This window comes from Monodelphis domestica, chromosome 8, assembly GCF_027887165.1.
Source record: "Monodelphis domestica isolate mMonDom1 chromosome 8, mMonDom1.pri, whole genome shotgun sequence".
Taxonomy (NCBI): Eukaryota; Metazoa; Chordata; class Mammalia; order Didelphimorphia; family Didelphidae; genus Monodelphis; species Monodelphis domestica.
The window spans coordinates 89312126-89336158 of record NC_077234.1 but is presented as its reverse complement, the minus strand read 5'-3'; the positions used below and the strand labels follow the sequence as shown (position 1 = coordinate 89336158).

Here is a 24033-nt window from a genome sequence, read left to right as displayed (position 1 = left end):
TGAATGGTATGCCTCTGCCACTAATATAAAAGAGCTTAATATTTGCCTCTAAACCAATGATACAATTAAATGCAAAATTTTTAAAAATCAAAGTTGAGAAGAAAGGCCAAACAGAAAATTAAAACTTTTAAACTTATTCTACTTGGATAAAACAAATTCTGTTCACTTTATCTTATATCTAAATTAAACATTTTTGAGACCTTCAAGTACAGTTCAATCACTTTTAGGAGAGGAACCAAGGCTTAGTTAGAGGTAAAATGACTTGTCCAAAGTTATGTGGTGAATAAGTTACAGCTCAGAAGATTATACTCGTGTTTCTATGGAAGTATTCTAGAACTAGAGAAGGAAATGGCAACCACTCCATTATCTTTGCCAAGAAAAGTCCATAATATGGTCCATGAGGTCAAGGAAAGTCAGACATGACTGAATGACTGAACAACAATGACAACACTTCAGAGCAGCATTTTTTAGGCAGCCTCCTGTCAAGGCTTAGCTCAGAATGAATTTCATGTCACTAGTTTTCAAGTGGAATTTGGATAAATTTCCTGTTGGGGTAGTGTAGGAGGGATTCATGCTATAGGGAGAGGTTGGTCTAAATGACCTCTGAAGACTCTTCCAACCTTGTAATCCTATGGCTCTTTGATCTTCCAAAATTGCATTCATTCTTTCAGACTGCCTACAATTCTATTCAGAGTCAAAGAATGTTTAGGTTGGAAGGGACCCTTACCATTACCTAGTCTCATCTCCAAATTTCTCTGGTGAGGAAATTGAGTCCCAGAAACACTACTTACATAGCTTATTCTTGGTAGAGTTAGCACCCAGTCCTGAATGGTCCAAGGAAATCCTGAAAATATTAATGCTACTCAGAAGAGAGTTTAAGGAGAAGAAGGATTCTAAATTATAATGATGTATGTAGGGATCTGCCACACTCTGAGACAATTTAATTTATTAACTCATGTTTTAGGATGCACAATCAATTCACTTAGATTTTCATCCTGAGGTCCAGCAATGATTACTATCTGATAATGAGAAGGGTGCTCAAATGCCAATCCTAGTTGTCTGGGATTTTTAGGGTGTGGGTATTTCTCTCCATCTTTCCTGCTGTGATGTGAAATCAGAGAATGAATTCAAATGCCACTTGATGATTCTGACCCATTCTGTTTATTTTCTATTTCAGAAAAGGACGTCTGTACAACTCTGGGATCTTCTGAGCCTCCCAAACCCTTCTGGCCAGTTGTGGCTGCTCTGTGTGTTTTTGCTTTCTATAGCATGCTAATAACAGTGGCTTTTTGTAACTGCTGGGTAAGAAATCAAGTACTTGTCTTCAGTAATGTCAGTGATACAGCCTAACTCTTACTTTTGCCCCAGATTCTGAAGATATTCCCAACCGGGCATCTGCCTTCATAGGTGACCCCCACAATCTTTGAGTGATGCTCACTCTTCAGTAGGCTTCAGAGAAGTAAGTTCTTCCTGATGAGAAACAATACCTTAATTCGATTTCACATGCCTCTAGATACTGATATAGATGACCAGGGAATAAGACAAGACACAAAGCATCCTGAGAATGTCTTTCTTAAAGTCACTCAAAGAGTAACCAGTTTCTGGGCTAGGAATCATGTAAATTGTGCTGCAGACTACAGCTTTGTCTTCAAATCCAGAAAAGAAATAAGTTTTATCTGAGTCATATATATTTTTTTCTACCTCTGATGAGGTTGAATTGTTAGAGGCCAAACTTTGAGCTATAATTATAATTATGAAACTACAGTGGCAGTTGTACTCCTAGCAGACCCTCCTCACCACTGGGTCAGATTTTACTAAACCTAGCAAACCTCCAGGCAATGCAACAGAACTGGAGTGTCTTACTTTCTATCTCCCGCCACTCCAACCCCTCCTTCTTCAGCTTTGTCTTTTTGGTTTGAGTACAGACAAATCTAGAATAACAAGTAGGAACCACTTCAGTAATGATCTTTCTTTTCCCATTCTGCATTACTTCCATTCCCCATGTCGTTTTTAGAATTCTCTGGCATTTATTGCTGCCTTCTTTTACCTCTACCCCCATTAATCTAGAATCCTTCTACTTTTATATTCCAAATCCCCAAACTTGGTACAATGCTGAGTATACAGAACTTGCTAAATAAATGTTTCTCAATCAATTAATTTATTACTTGAGTTAATTAATTAATAGTGCCTTCACTCCCATTTCTAAATTGCCCTTCATGTTTCAGATCAAGTATAAATGATAGCTTGTGCACTTCCTAGAAAAAACAAAAACAAAAATGTAGCTCTGGTCTTTATTGCCTTAATGAGCTGAATCAATTATTTTTAGAATGGAAGAACTCCTTTGGAAAAGGCTCTTTAGTATAGAATCATAGATATAAAAATGGGAGCTATGGGTGGTGGTGGAATAGTAGATGCTATCTAGTCCAACTCTTTCATTTTTACAAATAAAAAAATTGAGAGTGAGAAATGAATAACTTGACCAGGGTCACACAAGAAATAAATGGCAGAAGCCCCTAGACTCCAAATGTAAGTACTATGGTTCTTATTATGTTGCACAGTATATAAGAGCTCATCCAAGTCATGTCAGTAATTGTTGAAATGCTAATCTGGATCTGTGGAACAACTCCAAAGAAGGTGATACTTTGTGAAAGGCTTCCAGGACTTTTGGCTGACCTAAAGTTGAACATGTTTTCTGGTTATTAGACACATTTAGAGATTACATGAATTCTTTGGGATTGGTGTGGTACAATGTATTAAGTTTTCACACCAATTAATAGGATGGTACAGTAGTTTGCTAAAGGATCCAGCAGAATACAAGCTACCTAAGGGCAGGAACTATTTCTTTCTTTATTTTTGTACATATCTAATGCTTAGCCTAGTGTCTAATACATAGGAGAGGATAAGGGCTAGACCTTTGATTTCTTTGGGATGGGAAACTACTGATATACATCATCACTTTATTTACAACTTGTAGTCTTAGACAGTTAACTACAGTAATGAATAGTTAAGTGACTTGTCAAATGTCAGCTATGACCAAGATGAGACTTGAACATTGGATCACGAGCCAGAATTCTACCTTACTTTTGTAAGGCACTTAATAAATGTTTGTTGATTTCAATAACTTCTTCTAAGAGGTTAATGCAATAGTAATGGGTTGATTTCTAAAAAGTATGGCCAGCTAGGGGGCATGTTGGATAGAATTCCAGACCTGGAGTCAGGAAGACTCACCTTCTTGAGTTCAAATCCAGCCTCAGATACTTACTAGTTATCCTCATCTGTAACTGAACTGGAAATGGGAATGACAAATCACTCTAGTATCTTTGCAAAGAAAACCCTGAATAGAGTTGCCAAACAAGATTGAAACAACTGAACAACAACACACTATAGACAGCACTTTAAGGTTTGCAAAGTTCTTAATATATCTTATCTTAAGTAGTATCTCATTTTCAGGAGGGTACAGTTGGAGGATCTGGCTTTATAATTCTCATGTTAATGAAATGGAAGAGATCTGGTTGATTATAGTTCTGTCTGAGGAAAATCTACAGCAAAATGGAGCCTTATCGCACTGATCTGAGAGACTGGATTAAAGAAACCCTTGGTTTAGAGAGGGGGCTGGCAAAATCTTTGGATGTGATTCAGCTTCCTAGTGACAATTGTCCCTTATTTGCACTTGATTCCTAAGCCCTGATACCCATTGACAAATGTAATGAACTAGAAAGCTTTTCACCTCTCAAAGATAGTAATTCCATATTTGAGCTGAATGTCCAAAAGAAAAAACCTCCCTAAAAATTAGAGCTGTCCAAACGTGGAAAGAGCTTCTCCGAGAGACATGATAATTCCCTTCCCAGGACGTCTTTAAGCCAAAGTTTCTCGTCTCTTGTCAGGGACATTCTTGTTCAGCTATGAATTGGACTAATTGTTGGAGGTCCCCTCCAACTGAGTGAGATTCAGTCAGTGCTCCTCAGACCGTACCCACATTTCTTGATGAGGCCTTTCCCTTGTATAGCAAAGATGCCTTATGCTATATTGTGGAGAAGAGAGAAATTATAAGAAAATTACAAGAAATCCTCGACCCACAACCAAAGCTTTATCATATACTTCTTTTAAAAACAAAGTTTTTTTCAAGTAAATTCTCTCCCTCCCATAGTGTTCTCCCATTAAAAAAAGAAAAACAGTAAGAAATAAGCTTAGTCAAGCAAAACTAATTCTTTTATTGACCGTGTCCAAAAAGTATGCCATATTCTTCTTACTGTACCTTCTTGAGGGTGACTTACTGTATGATTGATTGCTAGGGATCTGTAGATGAAAGTTCTAGTTAACATTGCAGTTCAGTAGCACACAGAGTGGCCCTAATGCCAACCTGTCAACAGATACAGGCTCAGGGAGCAGCTGCAGAATCATTCTTAGTTCTTGACCGGTAGCTGACATTTGAGTGAATATAGCTCAGCCATCCCCCAGGCTGTCATAGGTCCACATCTGTTATCCTTGCTCACTCCTCCATTCACTCAGCTGTGCAAACTCTTTTCCCATCTTAAGAAATCCATTATTGACATGCTCCCAACATTAAATGGCACAAAGAAAATATAGATAATATTTATGCTAGGATCCCCACTTCTAGATAATGATAATAGCCAGCATTTGAATAACTCTTCAAGGTTTGCAAATTGCTTTTCATATGTCATCTCATTTGATCCTCAAAAAACCCTAGTAGAGAATTGCTATTATTATCCCTATTTTACAGATGAGCAAAATGGAGCACAGAAAGTTTGATGATCTTACAGATAGTGTCTGAGGTAAGATTTGAATTCAGATCTTCCAGATGCCAGGTCTAACATCCTATGCATTGTACTATCTGGCCACATAATTTGGTGGAAGAAATACAGTGAAGGAGCATCTAGGTTGCTCAGTGGATCGAGCATTAGTCCTGGAGTCAGGAGGACCTGGTTTCAAATCTGACCTCAGACTCTTGTGTAATTAGAAAATCTTGAACCCTTGGACTTCATCTCCCAGAATCCTTTTCCCTTTCTCCACATAGTGTCATTACATATTGTTTATATAGTTCTGTAACTCCGCCCTCTTGCTCTCTTCTCCTGCTTGCCAGGTCTAGGTAAGCTTCTTGTAACTGAAAGTTTTTTTTTCTTTTCTCTACTTCAAGTGATTATTCATAAATCTTATAAAAATATACTTGGAGTATTGGACATTAATTCTTAATCTTATACTCTTCCTAGCAGCATGACCCTGGGCAAGACACTTAACCCCAATTGTTTAGCCCTTAAGGCTCTTCTGCCTTGGAACCTATATTTAGCATTGATTCTAAGACAGAAGACAAGGGTTACAAAAATGCAGTAGAAAGAGAACTGGATTTGGAGTCTGATGACATGGGCTTGGACCTTGGTTTTGATATTGATTTTGCTACCACTTAACCTTTTGTTCCTCTTCTACAAAATGAATAGTTTACTTTATATAGCCTCTAAGGCCCCTTCCTACTCTGTGTCAAAAAAGGGTAGAGATAGACCATTACTTATCTAGAAATAGGGAGAGTCAGCTTAGCAAAATTTTAAAAGAAAGCTTGTGGTGCAGTGGGGGGAGTAGGGTAGGGGATAGGGAGGGCATTCTCCTTTGGGGCTGCAGGAGTTAGACCCCATGAGTGCTTCAGAGTTTAGAGAAACATGGTGGGCAGAGTTCATCCAGAGTACTTTTAACTTGTCAGGGTAGATCCAAGATTTTAGGAACTAATCACTCAGAGCTGGAATTCTTATTTACATACTTCTGCTGGCCTTGGAAAAAGTGTATTATTTCTGAATTCATATACTCTTTCCCCTTGGGGAAAAAAGCCATAGAAAAAAGAAAACTTTGTTGACTGGAATGTGTGGTCATACAATCATGACCCAACCCAAACTGTACTCAGTGTCCACCATGGTGCTTTAGAGATAGCAAGTACTGAATATCTGCTTGCTCAAAGAAGGAGCCCCACAATTACTATCATACAAAAGCCCGACTGCACAAGTGCTTTTTTGCCTTTGCATTGACGGAAACCATTGAATCAAGAGGTAAAGGCAGAGAGAAAAAAGGTTAGATTTTTATTAGCAAGGGTATGAGTTGTGAAATAAAATGTGTCAAGACTTTGTAAGGCAAGTCAAAAAGTGTCATGAAAAATGTTGACTTCCTGTAAACCTATGGGTACACACAATATGTACATCTATGTCTACTTTTGGCAGGGGGAGGAGTGGTTAAGAAGACTAGAAACTCTGTAATTGCACATGCCTACTTGTGAGAGTAATCCAAGCTACTTAGTGACTCCACGGTGATTATACTTCCTTCTTCCTGAGGTCCCTTCCTATTCTATATCATATAAGGGTAGAGATAGACCAATACTTACCTGGAAGTGGGGAGAGTAGATGAGGACTGAAAGGTGAGTAGATGATCTACAAAAAGTTTTGGGCAACAAATCCAGGGGGCATCCTTATTCTATGTGACAGAACTATTTCAATGAATCCCAAGCAGCTCAGTGTTCCCTCACCATCTTCTCACTTATCTTGAGTTTCAATTCCCAGGCAATCAGTTTTATTCTCTACTTCCTAGGCTGTAAATCATTCTCCTTGGTATATACAAAGTAGGCAGGAGTGGGGCAGCTAGGTGGCTTGAGAGCCAGGTCTAGAGATGGGAGGTCCTAGGTTCAAATCTAGCCTCAGACACTTCTTAGCTATGTGACCCTGGGCAAGTCACTTGACCCCCTTAGCCTAGCTCTTATCACTTTTCTGCCCTGGAATCAATGCACAGTAATTGATTCTAAAACTGAAAGTAAAGATAAAAAAAAAAGGCAAAGTAGAAGAGAGGGGAAAAGGATACAGAAGAATTTTGAGAAAGAATTGGAGAGGGAATTTACATTTAATGACCTTGACTTGGCCCTATAGAGCAGAATTATGAACAATAGGTGAAAGTCAGAGAGAGGCAGATTCTGAATCAATATAAGGAAAAATCTTCTGAATAACTGGAGCTTTCTCAAGGTGGAATGGGCTGCTTTTGATGATATTGAGTTTTCCATCCTTAGAAGTCTTTAAATGGGACTAAATGACTTTTTAAAGGATGTTTGCCAGCAGGCAATTTTGCAACAAGTATGGATTAGACTTGACTTCTGAGGTTTTTTGCTACTTTAGGATGCCATGATTCCTAGACACATGCCTCTCATTTTCCAAGATGAGTTGCTATCGGTATTCTTGATCTCATCTGCTCTTACTTCCCAAGGACTTCATTCCATCCCAATTATCCTCACTCTCTCTTGAACCTTACTTGTATACACTTTGCTGACTTTTCCTTTTAAAAATTGGTCAAATATCTTCTACCAGGGGTTTGTAGTTTTGGTGGGGGTGGGTTTTGCATGTCATAGGTCCCTTTAGCAGTCTGATAAAGCCTAAGGGCCCTTTCTCAGAATAACATTTTAAAGTGCATACAGTGAAACACATTGGATTGCAGGAAACTAATTATATCAAAATATTATTAGTAAAATATTTTTAAAAAACCCAAATTCATGAATTCTAGGTTATGACTCTCTGCCCTATCCTCAAAAAATCCTTCCTATATCTCTGCTATTCCCTTGGCTTACTTCATTTAGTTTGTCAGTAAGTAACCCAAGCTGACCTTCCAAAGTGAAACTGGAAAATATTAAGATCTGATCAGCTAGTATTGATTTTCCCCTTTAGGGTACACCTCTATGATTTAAGTTACTCATTTGAACCTTTGTGGACCATTTGCTTAGCACTGAGACCTATCTTCTTTTTCCTCTGGGATATTAGTATTAGAGAAAAGAAATAGGGAAAATCTTATTCACTAATCCATTAACAATAAAGAGAGGTTGGGCATGGATGAATTTTTAGAGCAGAAAGGAGAGATGGTGATAGAAGATAGATAAGAAAGATCAGACCCATTTCCATTTACATTCCACTGATGACTGGGATAGCTATTATTTCTAAAGTTTTCTGTAACTTGGTAACTTTCTCATTAAAAAAAAATTCTGTTGATTTTCCTGTAGTTTCTAACAATAAAACCCTTAGAAAAATCTCATGGGACAAAAAAGTAGGGGAAAATTCCTGTTCATTCCAGGTTTGTTCCACAGTGGGCCCCAAGAGAGTAAGAGTTCTGACAGAAAGAAGAGACCAGATGGGCCAATCCCTGGAGTCCTGGAATAGAAGAGAGAAATGGGAAGTTGTCCTAGAACTAAGAAAGTGTCTCAGGAGGCTATAACCTCACTTCCTAAGTTCACTGTAAGGAAGTTGAGATGGGTTTTATGTCTACTGGACTAGCACAGTTAAATTCAGTAAGGCCTTTCATCAAATTGATCACTGGATTTTGTTGATGGCAGCTCTTCAAGACTGTCTATAAAATTATAGAGGGGTTTCATTCTTTGTTGGTAGAGAATGCACCCATAACAATGAAATTATAGGTCTCTGAAGTATTAAAGAGTTAGATAGTCAAACATCTCCAAAGAATAGTCTATTCTTCATTCATTCTTTCATCCAATGATAATTCAGTAATAATTTATTAAGTACCTGCTTTATGCAAGGCACTATTCCAGGATAATAAAATATAAAGATAAAATCTAAATGTGAGGGGGCAGCTGGGTAGCTCAGATGATTGAGAACCAGGCCTAGAGACGGGAGGTCCTAGGTTCAAATCTGGCCTCAGTCACTTCCTAGCTGTGTGACCCTGGGCAAGTCACTTGACCCCCATTGCCTAGCCCTTACCACTCTTCTGCCTTGGAGCCAATACACAGTATTGACTCCAAGACAGAAGGTAAGGGTTTAAAAAATAATTTAAAAAAAATCTAAATGTGATCCTCTTCTAAAAGAAGCTAGAGGAGGTCACAGATAAATAAATAAAAGATAACCAGTTCGAGAAAGGAGAGAATGCTAGCAATTCTGGGGAGGACAGAAGACTTCACAGAAGGCATATCCCCCGAGTTGAACTTTAACGGACAGTAAAGATTCTGAAAAGCAGAGATGAGGAAAGAGTTCATTCTGGGTTTAGGGAGAATAAATGGAGGATAAAGATGGAATATTGGGAACAGGAAATAGCTAGTAGTTCAAACTGGATGGAACACAGAGAGCATGGAAAGAAGAAATTTGAAACAAAGCTAGAAAGATAGTTTGGAGGATGTCTGTGGAACTTTAAAAGTCAGGTTAAGGAGTTCTCATCTTATCCTGGAGCCAGTGAAGTTTTTTCAGTAAGATGACATGGTTAGATCTATACCTTAGAGAGAGGGTTGATTGGAAAAGGGGCAACCAATTTGAAAGTTATTAAGATAGTCTGGACTATTAAAAAAAGTTTAAACCCATACCTTTTGTCTTAGAATTATTATGAAGTTTTTGTTTTGAGGCTGAAGAGTGGCGAGGGCTAGGCAACCAAGATAAATGGCTTGCTCAGAGTCATACAGCTGGGAAGTATCTAAGACCAGATTTGAACCTAATTCTTGTTTCCAGGTCTGGTGCTCTATCTACTTAGCCACCTAACTACCTCGGTCCAGACAATAGGATTTTGATAGTATATAAATGGAAGCAAGGGGACAGTTGCAAGAGATTTTGGGGAGGGCTTGGGAACTGATTGAATATAGAAACTGAAGGAGAAATAAAAGTGAAGGATGATCCTAAGGCTCCTAAAGTGGGCAGATATGTGTGAGTTGAAGGGAAAAGAAATAGATTTTTAATAAAAAAAACTTTAAGAATCTTTAAAAATAGAAAACTTTGAAGGAGTAATAGATTTAGGGGAAAAAACAATGAGTTCCAGTTTGGACATGTTTGAGATGCCAACAGAATGTCCAGTGGAAATGCCTATGCCCAAGATATTTATACTATCTTAGGAGAGAGATTAGGGTTGGATGTAAAGATACATGTTTGATATGCTTAGAGATGATAATTCATTCCATAGGAACTGATGAGATAGATCATCTTGGGAATGCCTCTCTCTGATGAGAGAGTCCAGGGCAAAACTTTGGAAATTATTTCTATTTAGCAGGTGGGAGATAGATGATGATAATGGCCAAATAAGAAACAAAACCAGGAGAGAATAATGTCATGGAAGCCAAAGAAGGAGACTCACAGCCTTTGTTTATTCATTAATCACTCACTCCTTAATCCATTAAACAGTCTTTTCTCACTCCATTCTATTGAAAATGCTCTCTTGAAGGTTGGCTATGACCTCTTAATCACCAAATCCATGGCCTTTTCCTTCCCAGTCCTTACTCTTTTTTATGTCTTTAAAAAATACTTACCTTCTTACCTTGCCTTTGTATTAATTCTAAGACAGAAAAGCAGTAAGGGCTAGGCAGTGGGGGTTAAATGACTCATCTAGGATCACACAGCTAGAAAGTGTCTGAGGCCAGATTTGAACCAGAACCTCTTATCTCCAGACCTCACTCTCTATCCAAGGAATCACCTAGCTACCTTTCTTTTTTATATCTTTTTAAGGACTACTCAGTTCTTGAAACCATTTTCCATTAGCTTTTGTGACACTGAACACTCTTTATCTTTCTTCTAACTCTCTGACTAGAGACCTAACTCTCTCTTAGTCTTATTTGGTGATTACTTTTTGTGTCCCAGCACCTTAATGTTGGAATACTCCACTTCTCTGTTCTTGGAATACTCCATTTCTTCACAAATTCTTGTTAACTTGCTAATTTGGTGATCATATCTTCCCTCCTGATTCCAATCTCTCCACTGAGGACCTCCAAGTTTGCTATCTTCTGCCTCAATCTCTCTCCCCAGCTTTAGGTTTCAATTTTTAGTCTCTCGTTGTATACTCCTCCTAGGTGACCAGTCAACACATTAAATACAAGATGTCCAAAACAGAAACCATTGTTCCTCTCTCAAACCATCTCTTTCTCCCTACTTCCTTATGTTTGCTAATGGTCCTACTATTCTCCTAATCTAGACTCCTCAATCACCCTTAACTATTCCCAGATCTCCTTTGATGGCTGTTCAGTTGTCAAGTTCTGTCATTTCTACTTCAATAATGCCTCTCAAATCAGTTCCTTTCTAACTCCAAAGGATCTCTTGGATGAAGTATTCCATTTGTCCCTCCATTATAATGATTATGTGCAAGGAGTTGTAGTTTGGAGTTGGGGTGAGTCCACTGTAACAAAGATTAGTAAAATGTTAGGTAGATAAAATGAAAGCTCTTTAGATAACAGGAATCATACAGGTCAAGCTAAGCCTGGATCTTCTTCCCTTTTTAACTTTTCTGTACCTGAACCACATTTGACTGAGCTCCCTATCCATCGCCCCATTCTGTTTATCATTATTTATTATGAATAAGAAATAACAATAGCATCTCTGCATTATAAACATCACTTGCATTGTGGCCCCTCCAAACAAACCAAGTTTAGTGCCATAATCTTTGAACTTTAGGCAAAATAACAAAAATAGGGTCTTTATCATGATCAAGAACCCATAAGAACTAAGGTGCCTACATGTTGTGATAGACTAGACCTTAGTACTCCAAGAAAATGAGAATTCATGGGTATGGATATTTACTCTCCCGACAGTGATAATTGTCGGAACAAATCATCTTCTGAGCCTAGCCTTTAAGCTTCTCTGAGCTTAAGCAGCTTGCTCCATGAACAGGAGGCATACAGGCATAGGGTCTGTGAACCAGGCTATCTTCAAAGCCTTCTCAGGTTGCCAGAGCTTGAGTCTCCAAGAACCCAGTCACCGACACACCACCATGAGACATCAAAACAGAATTTCAGTGGAGGAGTACCATACAAAACAAATGAATCACTTGTGGACCTTGTTGTGAGGAAATACCCTCTCTTATTGCAGGGGTCAGAGGGGGTGGATTCTGAAAATCCAGACAGCTAGATGTATCCCACGATATTTGTTGTTGGGACAAAACCTTTCAGTCTGCTGCCCACTTTCTTTCCAAAGTTCTGGGTGCAGCATTCTCAAGGACTCCTGGTAATCACTTTAATCTCAGAGGTAAACTGAACAGTTCTTACAAAAATGAGCTTTTGATGTTTCACATTTTTAAAAATATGGACTGAGAATTTTTCTCCTCTCTTTTTTTCCCCACAGTTGAAGAGCAAAAAGAATAGAATTCTCCATAGTGACTACATGAACATGACTCCTCAGAGACCAGGACCAACTAAAAAACATTATCAGCCCTATGCACCAAGCAGGGACTATGCAGCCTATAGATCCTGACACAGACACCTATCCAGAACTAAGCCGGCTAACATCCCTGTATCTCCTTAACCCTGTTTGTCTGGATAGGAAAGTGACCGTCTCATCTCTAGCCGGTTATGTTTGGTCTTTGGCGGACCACCCACTCTTTCATTAAGAGAACAACCCAATTATTTAAGATTGTTTTATAATGCAATGAAAAAGAGATTTCTAAAACATTTTTTTTTCAGGAATAGGCAGGTTTGGTTTTGCAAGGCCACGACTCATACTCTGCTTTGACCTGAACTAGCTGACCTGAATGAAAAGTGTAGTGTTGGGGGAACTCAAACCAGTTGGATTTTTATGTGGATTATATGGCTAACTCTCCAATCTTGTCAAGAAGTGACTGTTCTAGCTCCATTTTCCTAAGCTTTGCTCCAGCCTCAATGAAATGAGATTTGCCTGAACCCAATGAAGGTGGAGGTGCAAGAAAAGAAAGATTGAAGAAAAGGTCTCTATGAACAAAGGATTTTGATAGTTTGAAAAAGTTTTCATTTTAATTATGCTCAGCCTACAAAAGAATGATATATTTTTTTTATATTTAATATTATCCTTTTTAATATTTTAGGTTAGGCTTGGTGGATTTTTCTTAAGGAAATCTGGGCTAGTGTGGTTATTCTTTCTTACTTTGACCAAAGTGATAGTGGGGTAAGGTGAAAAGAACAAAGGTGCAGGAGTCAGAAGACCTTAATTTAAATCCCACCTCTTATTAATTTGTGTTAATTTGACTAAGATATTTAACCTCTCAAGTCCTCATCTGTAAAATGAGGATTTGGGGCTAAATGACTTCTCAGGGCCTTTTCAGCTCTTAAAATCTGTGCCTATGACCATGATTTTTTTAAAAAAATGACATTATTTTAGAAGACTAATGTAATCTTTCTACTCAGAGGAAAAATATGGCATCAGAAAACATGATATTCTGTGCCTCAGCTTCTTCCACTATAAAATAAAGGGGTGGGACCAAAGTTCCTTCTAGCTTGGTATTATCTATGAAATGAAACATACTTATGTTAATGCATCATAACAAAATCAAGAAAATTTGTTCAGAAATCCATTCCTAATCAAACTATTCAAGGGCAGGATTACATGGAGGACTTTTGTATGGTTGGATTCCAGAAATAGTTATGGGATATAACTAAGAAATGAAAATAATAGGACAGGATTTGGGAAGAGATCAGGCTTAGAGACAGGTGCTAGTTGTTCCAAATAGGACAAGGTCACTAGATTTACCTGTGAGTCAAGAAGGTCTGAACTCAGTATGGATTTCAAGTTTGGACAGTTGGTTTTGTGATATTTGCATGGAAATATGAAGGATGGAGCTTCATGGAAATGTATAGATAGGAGAAATGAATCTACTGTGAAAAATGGTTATTCCATAAAGATGACAAGAATCTGTCTAAATGCATCTTCTGGAGAGGAGAGAGAACTTCTAAAGGAGATAACATGAAACCAAAGGCTTCATTACTCAGCCCTGAGAACTCAGTCCTGGAGGGAACGCCTACTGCTTGGATGAAAAGACTCCTCAGTGGAACACAACCTATCTTAATGACTTCATCTCTGTGTGTGGTTTTCTCTCAGAGCTAGTGTACTGAACCAGCTCCCATTATCAGTTCCTGGAGGTCAGTGGAAACAGAAAAAAAGTGTTTTTCAGACATTTATCACCTCCAGTAAGATTGGATTAAGTACATAAGAGATGTTACAGAGACAATTTTGGAATGACAATGGATATTTTTTTCTGCCTCCAGCTCTGCTGAACCTGTGATGTGCTCTCTGATTGCTAATGGACAGACTTTGTCATGGACTCCATGACCTCATCAGTGTTAAGAACTACTAATGAGTAGGATACATTTTGCTAAATTATAGACTTCATAAAACACATGAACTGTGTTAGATTTAAATTAATACTCCCAGGTTCTTATTTTCCATACAGTTTATTAATAATCACTTGAAATAAAGCAAGCAAATAGATATAAGTTTAAAGCCTATTTTCTAACCTAAATCTGATCACATGTTCATCCTCCCACATGGTCCTTTGTCCACACTATTGTGCCACATTCTAGGAAGTAGAGAGAACTCCCATATCCTTTTATTCACGTTAATGGATGTAGCACCAGCCCTCAAAATGGGATGAACAGGGGTAGCAATCCAGGAGGGGGAGGGGATGAAACTCTCTCTCATAATCCCCCCATGATACTATTGGGAGATGAGCATGTTGAAATCTCCCAGATTTACATGCCTAGTCTCCACAATGAATCATTTTGCATAACCAGCTTATACCTCTAAAGATTCTTCTGACTAGAAGTGCATAGCATATTGCACTTTACAAAGGGGAAATTACAACAATATGGGGATAAAAGGGAAAGACAAGAAGAAAACAAAAAATGATTGATAGATACATTGACAAAATGCCAGTTGGGGGCATTTCCCTTTGGCATAAGAATTTACATTCAGAATAAGTATGTTCAACCCCCTTCAGTTCATTTCATTATATCCCAGTGTTCATTCTGGATCTTTTGATGCAGCATATGATTTCTGCGGGTTTCCTTAAGGCACCTTCTCCAAAAGATCTGCTTCCTTGATTTGGGGTGTTGAGTTTCTTTTCCTAAAATTTCTCCAAAATATTTTAAACCTTGGATTTTAGGATAATTACACAACCCCCCCCCCCCACCCGGAAGGTATTGACCAACACCAGAATCACCCTGGAATATATGACTAAGTTATGAGATATATGAATCAATTGTCAAAGGAAAATTGATACCCCCCCAAAAAATCCCAAATAAAAGAGCAAAATTTAAATTCTGGATAAAATAAAGAAAATAAAAATCTTACATGTATAAAATTCTGAATAAAAAATAAACTTGTACATTTCAAGTGATTATTAATAAACTTTATGGAAAATAAGAACTTGGAGTATTAATTTAAATCTAACAACTGGAAGGCTTATCTTAATATCCAGAAATGAGGAAGAGAATAAGAATGATACCCCAATAGGATGATGTACTAATATAAGTTTATTAGTGAGTAATACACATTAAAATGTGAGAAAAAATAATGTGAAGAGCTCCCACCACATCCTCATTTCTTAGAGTCCCTTGGGCATTCATAAAAAAACAGGGATTTTTTGCTTCTTAATACATGGAGAATATGCCTTTTAAACTTGCTATGAGGGGAGGGAAATTTAGGTCCAAATAAAAAAAAATTAGTGGAATTTGGAATGTTTCCATCCACTAATTTAATTAATCTAAAGTAGATCAAAACCCATTAGCCTTGTACTGCAAAGGTTAGTTGAATTTATGTTGGCAAGTAGGACCCATTACCAGCAGCTTGGCATACTGAGCTCTTTCGGCCCAAACTACCAGACTTCATTTATAAGCCACACAGCTGGAGATATTTTCAAAAGGGCAAGGGTAGAAAAATAAGGCTGTTTATGACCAAAGATCAATTCTTTCCACTTTTTATGACTGGAAAAGGTTTACTAAAGATGACTCACACTTGAGATTTTCTTACTTACCATAAACAGGACCAAAGCAGGCATATTACATGAGGAGGTCCATTTTCACTATGAGTTTTCACAAAGAAAAAAAATTAAACAACAGTTGTCTAAATCTTGCATTAAGTCCTTAGATATCATGAAGGCAAAAAGAAAATTTCCAACAGGTATTAACTTTTATCATATGTAGATTATAATTTATTTTTTTCTGATCATTTGGGGCTATAAGGTCTCATATCTAATGAGATGAAATTTACTAAGGATAAATGCCTGAGGCAAACACAGAAAATGTATAATATACATTTATGACATCAGCAAAATTAACATTTTTCTCCATTATTTTCTAAAATTTATACATTCAACAGAATGATAATGTAAAATTTTTTACCTTGGTTCAAAAAATCAACGTCTTAACTATAAAATGAAAGGGAAGCAGTATAACTGGACTAAAAAAAAAATTGAGAATGTGTGATACATCAACCTAGAAAGTTAACGTAACATTAGACTGCATTTAAAATGTTCAGACCTGGCAAAGATGTGATAGCCTCACAATATTCTGCCCTGCTCATCAAGAACATTGTGTCAGTTCTGAGAGTCACATTTTAGGAGGGAATTGATACCCCTGGAGAGTGTTAGAGAACCAGGATTAATCAATTACTTAGCATTTAAGTTTTTGTTTTGTGCTAGACCCTGTGCTACATGCTTTGGATAGAAATATGAAGATAGAAACAATCTCTATTCTCAACAGGGTGAAGGATCTTGAGTTAATGCATATAAGAATTGGTTCTGGGGATGTTTATCCTGAAAAAAAGAAGACAATACTAAAGTGCCTTTGTTTAGACAAATAACTGGATTTGTCCTAATGCAGTCATATAATCTCAAATTTTTTTAGGGATATCATTAAGGATGTGCTTGGTAAATGTTTAATCATCAGAATCTCGGAAAATGAATTTTTGTTTTGTTCAGTTGTTTTAATTAAAGATACTGGAGTTATTTTGTCATTTCCTTCTCCAGCTCATTATACGGATGAAGAAACTGAGGAAAACAGAAAATGTATAAATTTCTTTTATGACATCTGCATTATTAACATTTTCCCCATTATTTTCTAAAATTTAGACATTCAACAGAACAATAAATTAAGCCCTGATTTTTGTAGCATTTGCTAATTTTCATAGTGTAAAGACTCACACTGAATTTTTAACAATTGGCTCTAAGAAACTGGCAGGAACTGGCTCTAGCACACCCTTGCTCTGAGGTCCCTTCTTCACTGACATTCTGTGATCCTTTGTATGTAAAGATGAAGCCACTAACAGATGGTGAGTGGAGCAGTGGCTGAGCTATTTCTCAAGAGGAGTATTGCTATTGTGAAACAGACAATTCCTTTATAAAAATGAACCATCCTTTTGAAAAGGAAATTATTCCTCAATTTATTGTGTGTGTTTGCATGTGTGTGTTCATTTTAAAACTAGATTTTCATGTGTCAATTATGTTTATAGTGAGTTTCACCATGTGTGGCCAGCAATTTGCTCTGCTCCATCCATAATCTCTGATACAGCCTTCCTCTGCTCTATTTCCCCAAAATGGCCAATGGATTCCATTTTTGTAATAACTGGTTGCAAGTGGGTATAGTCTGTAAGTCAATACTAGCTAAACTAATGGGATTCAGTGGCTTTATCTTTGAGTAGCACCTACACCTGATGACTTTAACCTGACATATCTAGTGTAGGGGATAGAGCTTATGGTTGTAAGTTCATTGGTGCCCACAATCTAACTGACTACCAGCTAATTACATATTTTCATGCATTTTTATGACAATTTTGGTGGATTGTTAGAAGGTGGTCACTGATGTCAGCTTTTATGATTGCCGAAGAGAACTTAGAGTAGAGTTCACGATTCACTGATTGATTGGATGAGACATTTTAATAGAAACTGGGGATGGTACCATGTTGTGAACACAGAATTTGGTTACCACCCTCATAAATATAGCATCAGCACAGATAAGAATTAGAGATAAAGGGAGAACCTCTGAAGAACAGGGGTGGGGAGGATGGGACCTTAGGTTGATGCCTGATGCTACTTGTGAATAATAACTTTATAATAAACATTAGCTTCAACTGGTGAGATAAAGAAATCTGGCTTATTTGGCTGGTTTCTAAGTTCATTTGTTTATTTTCACTGCCAAATCAGAAGAAGGAACAGGATTTGGATGACCTTGGTTCAAATCCTGTCTCTGCTACTTGCTTCATGTGTTCTTGGGTAAGTCCCTTTACCTTTCTGGACCTCAGTTTCCTCATCTAACTAAATGATCTCTAGAGTATTTTATAGCTCAAAATCCATGATCCTATTGCTTTATTTCTAAAATTAGTACCTACTCTATATAGTTCACTGACACTCACTGTACAGGCTTGCATTTAAACTTATGGATTCTTTGAGGGATGTGCTAGTGCTGTTCAGTCATTTTCAGTTGTGTCTGATTTTTCTTGACACCATCTGGCATTTTTTTTTTGGCAAAAATACTGGAGTGGCTCACCATTTCCTTCGCCAATTGAGACAAACAAGACTAAATGACTTGCCCAAGGCCACACAGCTAGTAAATGTCTAAGGCCAGATTTGAACTCAGAAAATGAGTCTTCTGACTTCAGGCTCAACATTCTATTTATTGCTTACTAACTTCACTTTACAGATAAGGAGACTGAGATACATAGAGGTAAAGTTCCAGTCACCCAAAATTAGAACTCAAATCTTGTCCAACTCCATGTTTATAGTACTTTTGTCACTATACCAAGAAGACAAGAAACTATTTCTTTCAACTTCATTATAACTTACTCTGTATATCTCCCAGAATCTAGTATCATGTTCAACCACTCATTATGTGCTTAATAATGAGAGAATGACAGAGAGAGGAAAGTGAGAGTGAATGAGAGGGGGAGAAAGAGAGAGAGAGAGAGAGAGAGAGAGAGAGAGAGAGAGAGAGAGAGAGAGAGAGAGAGAGAAAGACAGAAAGTTTGAGAGAGAGAGATGGAGAGACAGAGACAGAGACAGAGACAGACAGACAGACAGACACACACACACACACACACACACACACACACACACACACAGAGAGAGAGAGAGAGAGAGAGAGAGAGAGAGAGAGAGAGAGAGAGAGAGAGCATTTACATGGTTTTTTTAGGGTTTGCAAAGTGCTTTGCATGTTATCTCACTTGATGCAAACAACATTAACACCAACAACACCAACAAAGTAGATGCTATATTATTAAAAGCCCTTTTAGAGATAAGGAAAATGAGGCCAAGAGACATAAGTGATTTTCTCAGGACCAGTTTGTCACAGCTAATTGAAGGCAGGATTCAAACTCGGGTCTTCTTTACTCCAGGTCCACTATGACATTTTGCTGCCTAATAAATCTTCATTGAACTGAATTAAAACTCCCTTAGAAACTATGTTATGAGGGGGAGGGAAGAAGGGAGGGAAAGAACATGAATCATGTAACCATGGAAAAACATTCTAAATAAATAAATAAATTTCAAAAAATTTTTAAAGGAAAAAAGAAACTATATTATGAATAAGGGTCAGGTTTCTGGGGCAATCCTCAGAAGCCTTCTTAATATATAACATAGGTAGACTATGGTACCAAAAATATTAACCTAACATCTAGTTCCTGGGAGTAAGAAAGCCTAGGAGCACCAGGAGGAAGAGAAAATAATTCATCCTTGGGTAACTCACTTGCCTCAGTTTCCCACTTCAATATGAGGATATATCTCATCTACCCCATGGGTTTGTTGTGAGAATCAAATGACAAAATGAGATGATATTTATAAAATGCTTAGCATAATCCTAACATAGTAGGTACTTAATAAATGCTTGTTCCTTTCCCTTTTTCTTTTTTGAGTATAGCACTTTAGCAAAATTTGTAATCTATAAAGTTTTCTGTGTATATATTACTTATTCCCTTTTTGGAGAGGTCTTTTTCCCTTTTTTTTTAATGATCTCTTTTGGGATACAGCTCAAGTAGTGGTATTATGGCCCTTTGGGCATAGTTCTAAATTGCCCTCCAGAATGGTTGGATTGGTTCACAATTCTATCAACAATGCATTAGTGTTGTAATTTTGTCACATCCCTTCCAACATTTATCGATTTCCTTTACTGTCATATTGGCCAGTTTAATAGGTATGAGGTGGTACCTTGCTGTTGTTTTGATTTGCATTTTTCTAATCAAAAGTGACTTAAAACATTTTTTCATATGATTATTGATAGCTTTGATTTCTTCATAAGAAAATTGCTTGTTCATATCCTTTGACCATTTGTCAGTTGGAGAATGATTTGTATTTTTTATTGTTGTTAAATGTAACTTAAATATATTAATATACCAGAGCTAAATCCTGCGCCCCACAGACACCAAATATCTCCATGTAAATAATATCTACAACAATGTATTTAGAAAGAACCAACCAAAAAACAAAAACAAACAAAACAATGAAAAGTAGACCCTGGAAAATGTAAGTAAATTTAAGTAAAAATGGCTCTAGATAAGATACTTTTGGAATGACTTGTATTCTTATAAATTTGACTTAGTTCTCTATAGATTTGAGAAATTAGACCTTTACCAGAGAAATTTGTTATAAATTTTTTCCCAGCTTGTTGTTTCCAGAAGGGACACTTTAGACTTAAAATGTAACGAATATTATGTATTAGTACACTGAGCTAAGATGTGAATATAGTCCTCCTTCCCTTCTCAGAAACTGAAGTAGTGTAGGGAGGATTATACCCTCTATGTGTTGGGGGAAATGTTTGTATGTTCTTTCTAAACCTTTGAAGTAAAGATTCATTTGTAAAAGTTAATTTGATTATTAGATCCTTAGAATTTTGGGGGAACACTATCAGTGGAGATTCTAGCCAATGAAAGGGGGAACTTTTCTCACCTCCTCAGGGTACTGGACAATGCTAGGAATTGGGTGGGGGATGAAGAATGTAATGAACCTGGCATTAAGGGAGTAGGACCAGAGTAAACCCCATGTAACCCTTAACTATTACTTAGATTAAATTTTTTTAAAGGATGTTTGCTCATTTAATGAGTTTCTATTTGGTAGGAATTCAGGAATGGTGAAATAGAAAAGTTTCTGGCAATATGGAGGAAGACATGTTTTGTTCAGGGAGACCAGATGTCAGCTGGCTAGACTTGTTTAGAAGGAACTTTTCAGTTCCTTCAAAGCATTCTTTACTTTTCAGAGCTTTTTTTTTATCCTCTACTTAGAAGTATAGCTTTGGAACTAAAAACTCTAAGAGATCAACTAGGCCAATCCTATAAAGGAAGAAATTGAGATCCAGGGAAGTTGTGACTTATCTAAGGTCACACAGGTATTAATTGGATTTACTGGCATTTTGCAAGAAATGCAAACAAGCACCCAATTCGGCAACCCCCTGTCCCCCCAAAAAACCAAACAGATAGCACACAGAATTGGATCTCAGGCCATCAAAATAAATCTAAGACCCTTTCTAGTAGAGCAAGCTATTTTCTTCTGAACTCATCCTGGTAGGGGCAATCCTTATGGTGTTGGTGGTAGTGATTGAAATAGAGGTGTACAGTGGCAGTAGGTGTAGTTATTCATATAAATTTTCTGTGTGGGTTGATTATAAGCTGCATGTTTGAAAGTCAAAGATTGCTTATAAAGAGGAAAAGTAGTGCTTAATTATTATACAATCTCTTATAATGTCACTTAAAATCATAAAAATAAGGGGGTTGGACTAGATGATTACTTGAGTTCCTTTTGGTTCTAAAGCTATAACCCTAAGTGGAAGAAAGGAAAATCCTACAATGATCTCTTTTTCTTTTTTCCCTATATATGCCAATGAGAAATAACCTGGTTTTAAAACCGAGCAGCTATAGAATAAAGAAGAGAAATATTATTGTAATCCCCAAACTAGATAATTGAGCTTTGAATAATGAAGAGTTGACATTAGGAGATGAAGTTTCTGGTCCAACCTTATCATTCAGTTGACTTTTCACTTCCCAAAGTGAAGGTGAGTACTCACCTTAAAGGTGAGTCCTCTTCCTTCTTGACCACTCTGCAGCACTTGACTGTATTGCTCAACTCCTACTGGATATGCTTTCCTTTCTAGGTTATCTTACTACTCTTTCTTGGTTCTCTTCCTATAGAATCTGACAATTCTTGCTCTATCTTTCCTGGTTCTTCATCCATATTTTGCCCAATAATTCTGGGTATTCTCCAATGCTTTCTTTCTGCCCCCCCCCTATATTATCTCACTTTCTCAGGGATCATCTCTATAGTCTTCATGTAGATGATTCCCATATATATATGTATTGTTTAGGTGTATGTTTTATGTGTGAGTAGAGGCAGTCTAAGATTTCTCTATCTTTGTTTCTTTCTTTTTCACTCTTCATTCTTTCTCTTTTCCTCCCTTCTCTTTCTTTTTCTCTTTCCATCTCCCTCTTTCTCTCCCTCCCTCTTTCTCTCTTTCTCCCGCCTTCTCTCACTTTTTTCTTTCTCCTTCTCTCCCCCTTTCTCTTTCTCTCCTTTCTCTCTCTTTCTCTCTCCTCCCTCTCCACTTCTATCTCTCTCTGCCTTCTTCCATTTCTTCTTCTTCTTCTTCTTCTTCTTCTTCTTCTTCTTCTTCTTCTTCTTCTTCTTCTTCTTCTTCTTCTTCTTCTTCTTCTTCTTCTTCTTCTTCTTCTTCTTCTTCTTCTTCTTCTTCTTCTTCTTCTTCTTCTTCTTCTTCTTCTTCTTCTTCTTCTTCTTCTTCTTCTTCTTCTTCTTCTTCTTCTTCTTCTTCTTCTTCTTCTTCTTCTTCTCTCTCCCCCTCTGTCTCTCTCCCCTCCCCCACCTTTCTCTGTCTTCCTCCACCTCCTCCTCCCTCCCCACCCCAGTCTCATTTCTCTATCTCACCAACTAGTCCCAGCAGAACATAAAGCCTATTGAGGGATTATGCCCAGTCCTGCATTATCTTTCTTACATCTGGCAAGCTGACCTAGAAACTGGGTTTTTACTCCAATGAGTGCTTATCTATTCCAAGAGCAAAGAAGTAGTTTCTGAGTATTCCTCCTCCTTGACTGCCAATCAGGTTTGAGCAAAGAACCTAGAACTATAAATCCTCTCACTCACTGGGTGACCTCTAAGTCTAGACACTTCCATCTAGGGATCCCTGCTTGTTTACTTAATCAGGGGACTAGTATTTGTCAGAACAGTGGCAGCAGGGCAGCTAGGCTCCACACAAGCTGTTGACCCCTCCTACTTGTCACAAGAAGCCCAAAGAAAGAGACATTCTGGCAGAATTGAAGACAGTCCTCAGGTATGGATTTGCTGCCTTTCTGAAGGTTCACTGGGTTATTGGCTCTTCCTGCTACTTAGTGGCTAATTAAAGGGCTGTTTTATAATCTCCAAAACCAAAGCCCTTTGGTGCTGTCACACATGGTGGGAATAAGTACATCACATCCTCTCAAAGCAAGAAACCCCACATCACTGAGTCAGTCAAACACGTGGTCAGCCATATGCAGGGAATCCTTGTGCATAACTTGGCCTTACATGATCTAAGAATATCTCTTTGTTAAATCATTTTTTAAAAAAGACAAGGTCTTGAAAGAGTTTGTGCTACCTTTAAGCTCAAAGTAAAAGCGAAATCACGTGCAAGCCTCCCCAATTGTCACATTTTAAAGTAGCTCCCCCCAGCTCCCATTCATCTTGCTGTAGGAATACATTCATTGTCACTCAACAAGTCCTTCACCTTTCTTGTTTGCAGCAAAGAGAGTGAAGTTTGAAAATACAAGATGTGAAATAAACTGGTTTATTCTAAATTTTGATTTCTTTCCCAGCTTAGGAGTCTGGAAGAGAAACAGAAATAAAGGGTGGATCACAGAATCCGGAACAGCAGCTACACTCACTGCAGAGACCAGCCTCACCACATTAAAAGTTGCTAACGATTTCAATTTGTGTGTTGTTTTATTTTGTGACTTATGAAGACATTTTGTTTTGAACCAACAGGCACAAACACCCAGACAATATCGCTGCCTCACCTTGTCCCAGCCCCACAAAGTAATTTCTCCAAAGCAATTAAAGACTGTTAGTAGTAAATAAAATGCTGTTTTTTAACTTGGATAATGTTATTAACATTAAGCATTTTATTTAACCAGACTTTTGCTTCCCCTTCACTTTGGACTTTCATAACATCCTAGATTTAGAGCTAAAAAGGATCTTAGGAATTCATAACCTTTCTTTTATAGGTAAGGAAACTGAGGCACAATGATATCTTTTTTTAAAGTGAGTTGTCCCAGGACACATGGCAAAAGTCTGAGAGAGGATGTTGAAAGTAGGTCTTTC

At 37.5% G+C, this 24033-nt stretch overlaps 1 protein-coding gene across 1 annotated transcript in view; it reads left to right on the top strand.

The window, feature by feature from the left end:
- CD28 (CD28 molecule) overlaps nucleotides 1-18633 on the top strand; it is an 85620-nt gene extending 66987 nt beyond the window's left edge. The window contains exons 5-6 of the mRNA XM_056808491.1: nucleotides 1178-1302; nucleotides 12066-18633. Of these exons, the coding sequence (XP_056664469.1) occupies nucleotides 1178-1302; nucleotides 12066-12194 (254 nt within the window). The 3' untranslated portion in view covers nucleotides 12195-18633. The remainder of the gene's footprint in view (nucleotides 1-1177; nucleotides 1303-12065) is intronic.
- The last annotated feature ends 5400 nt before the right edge of the window (nucleotides 18634-24033 follow it).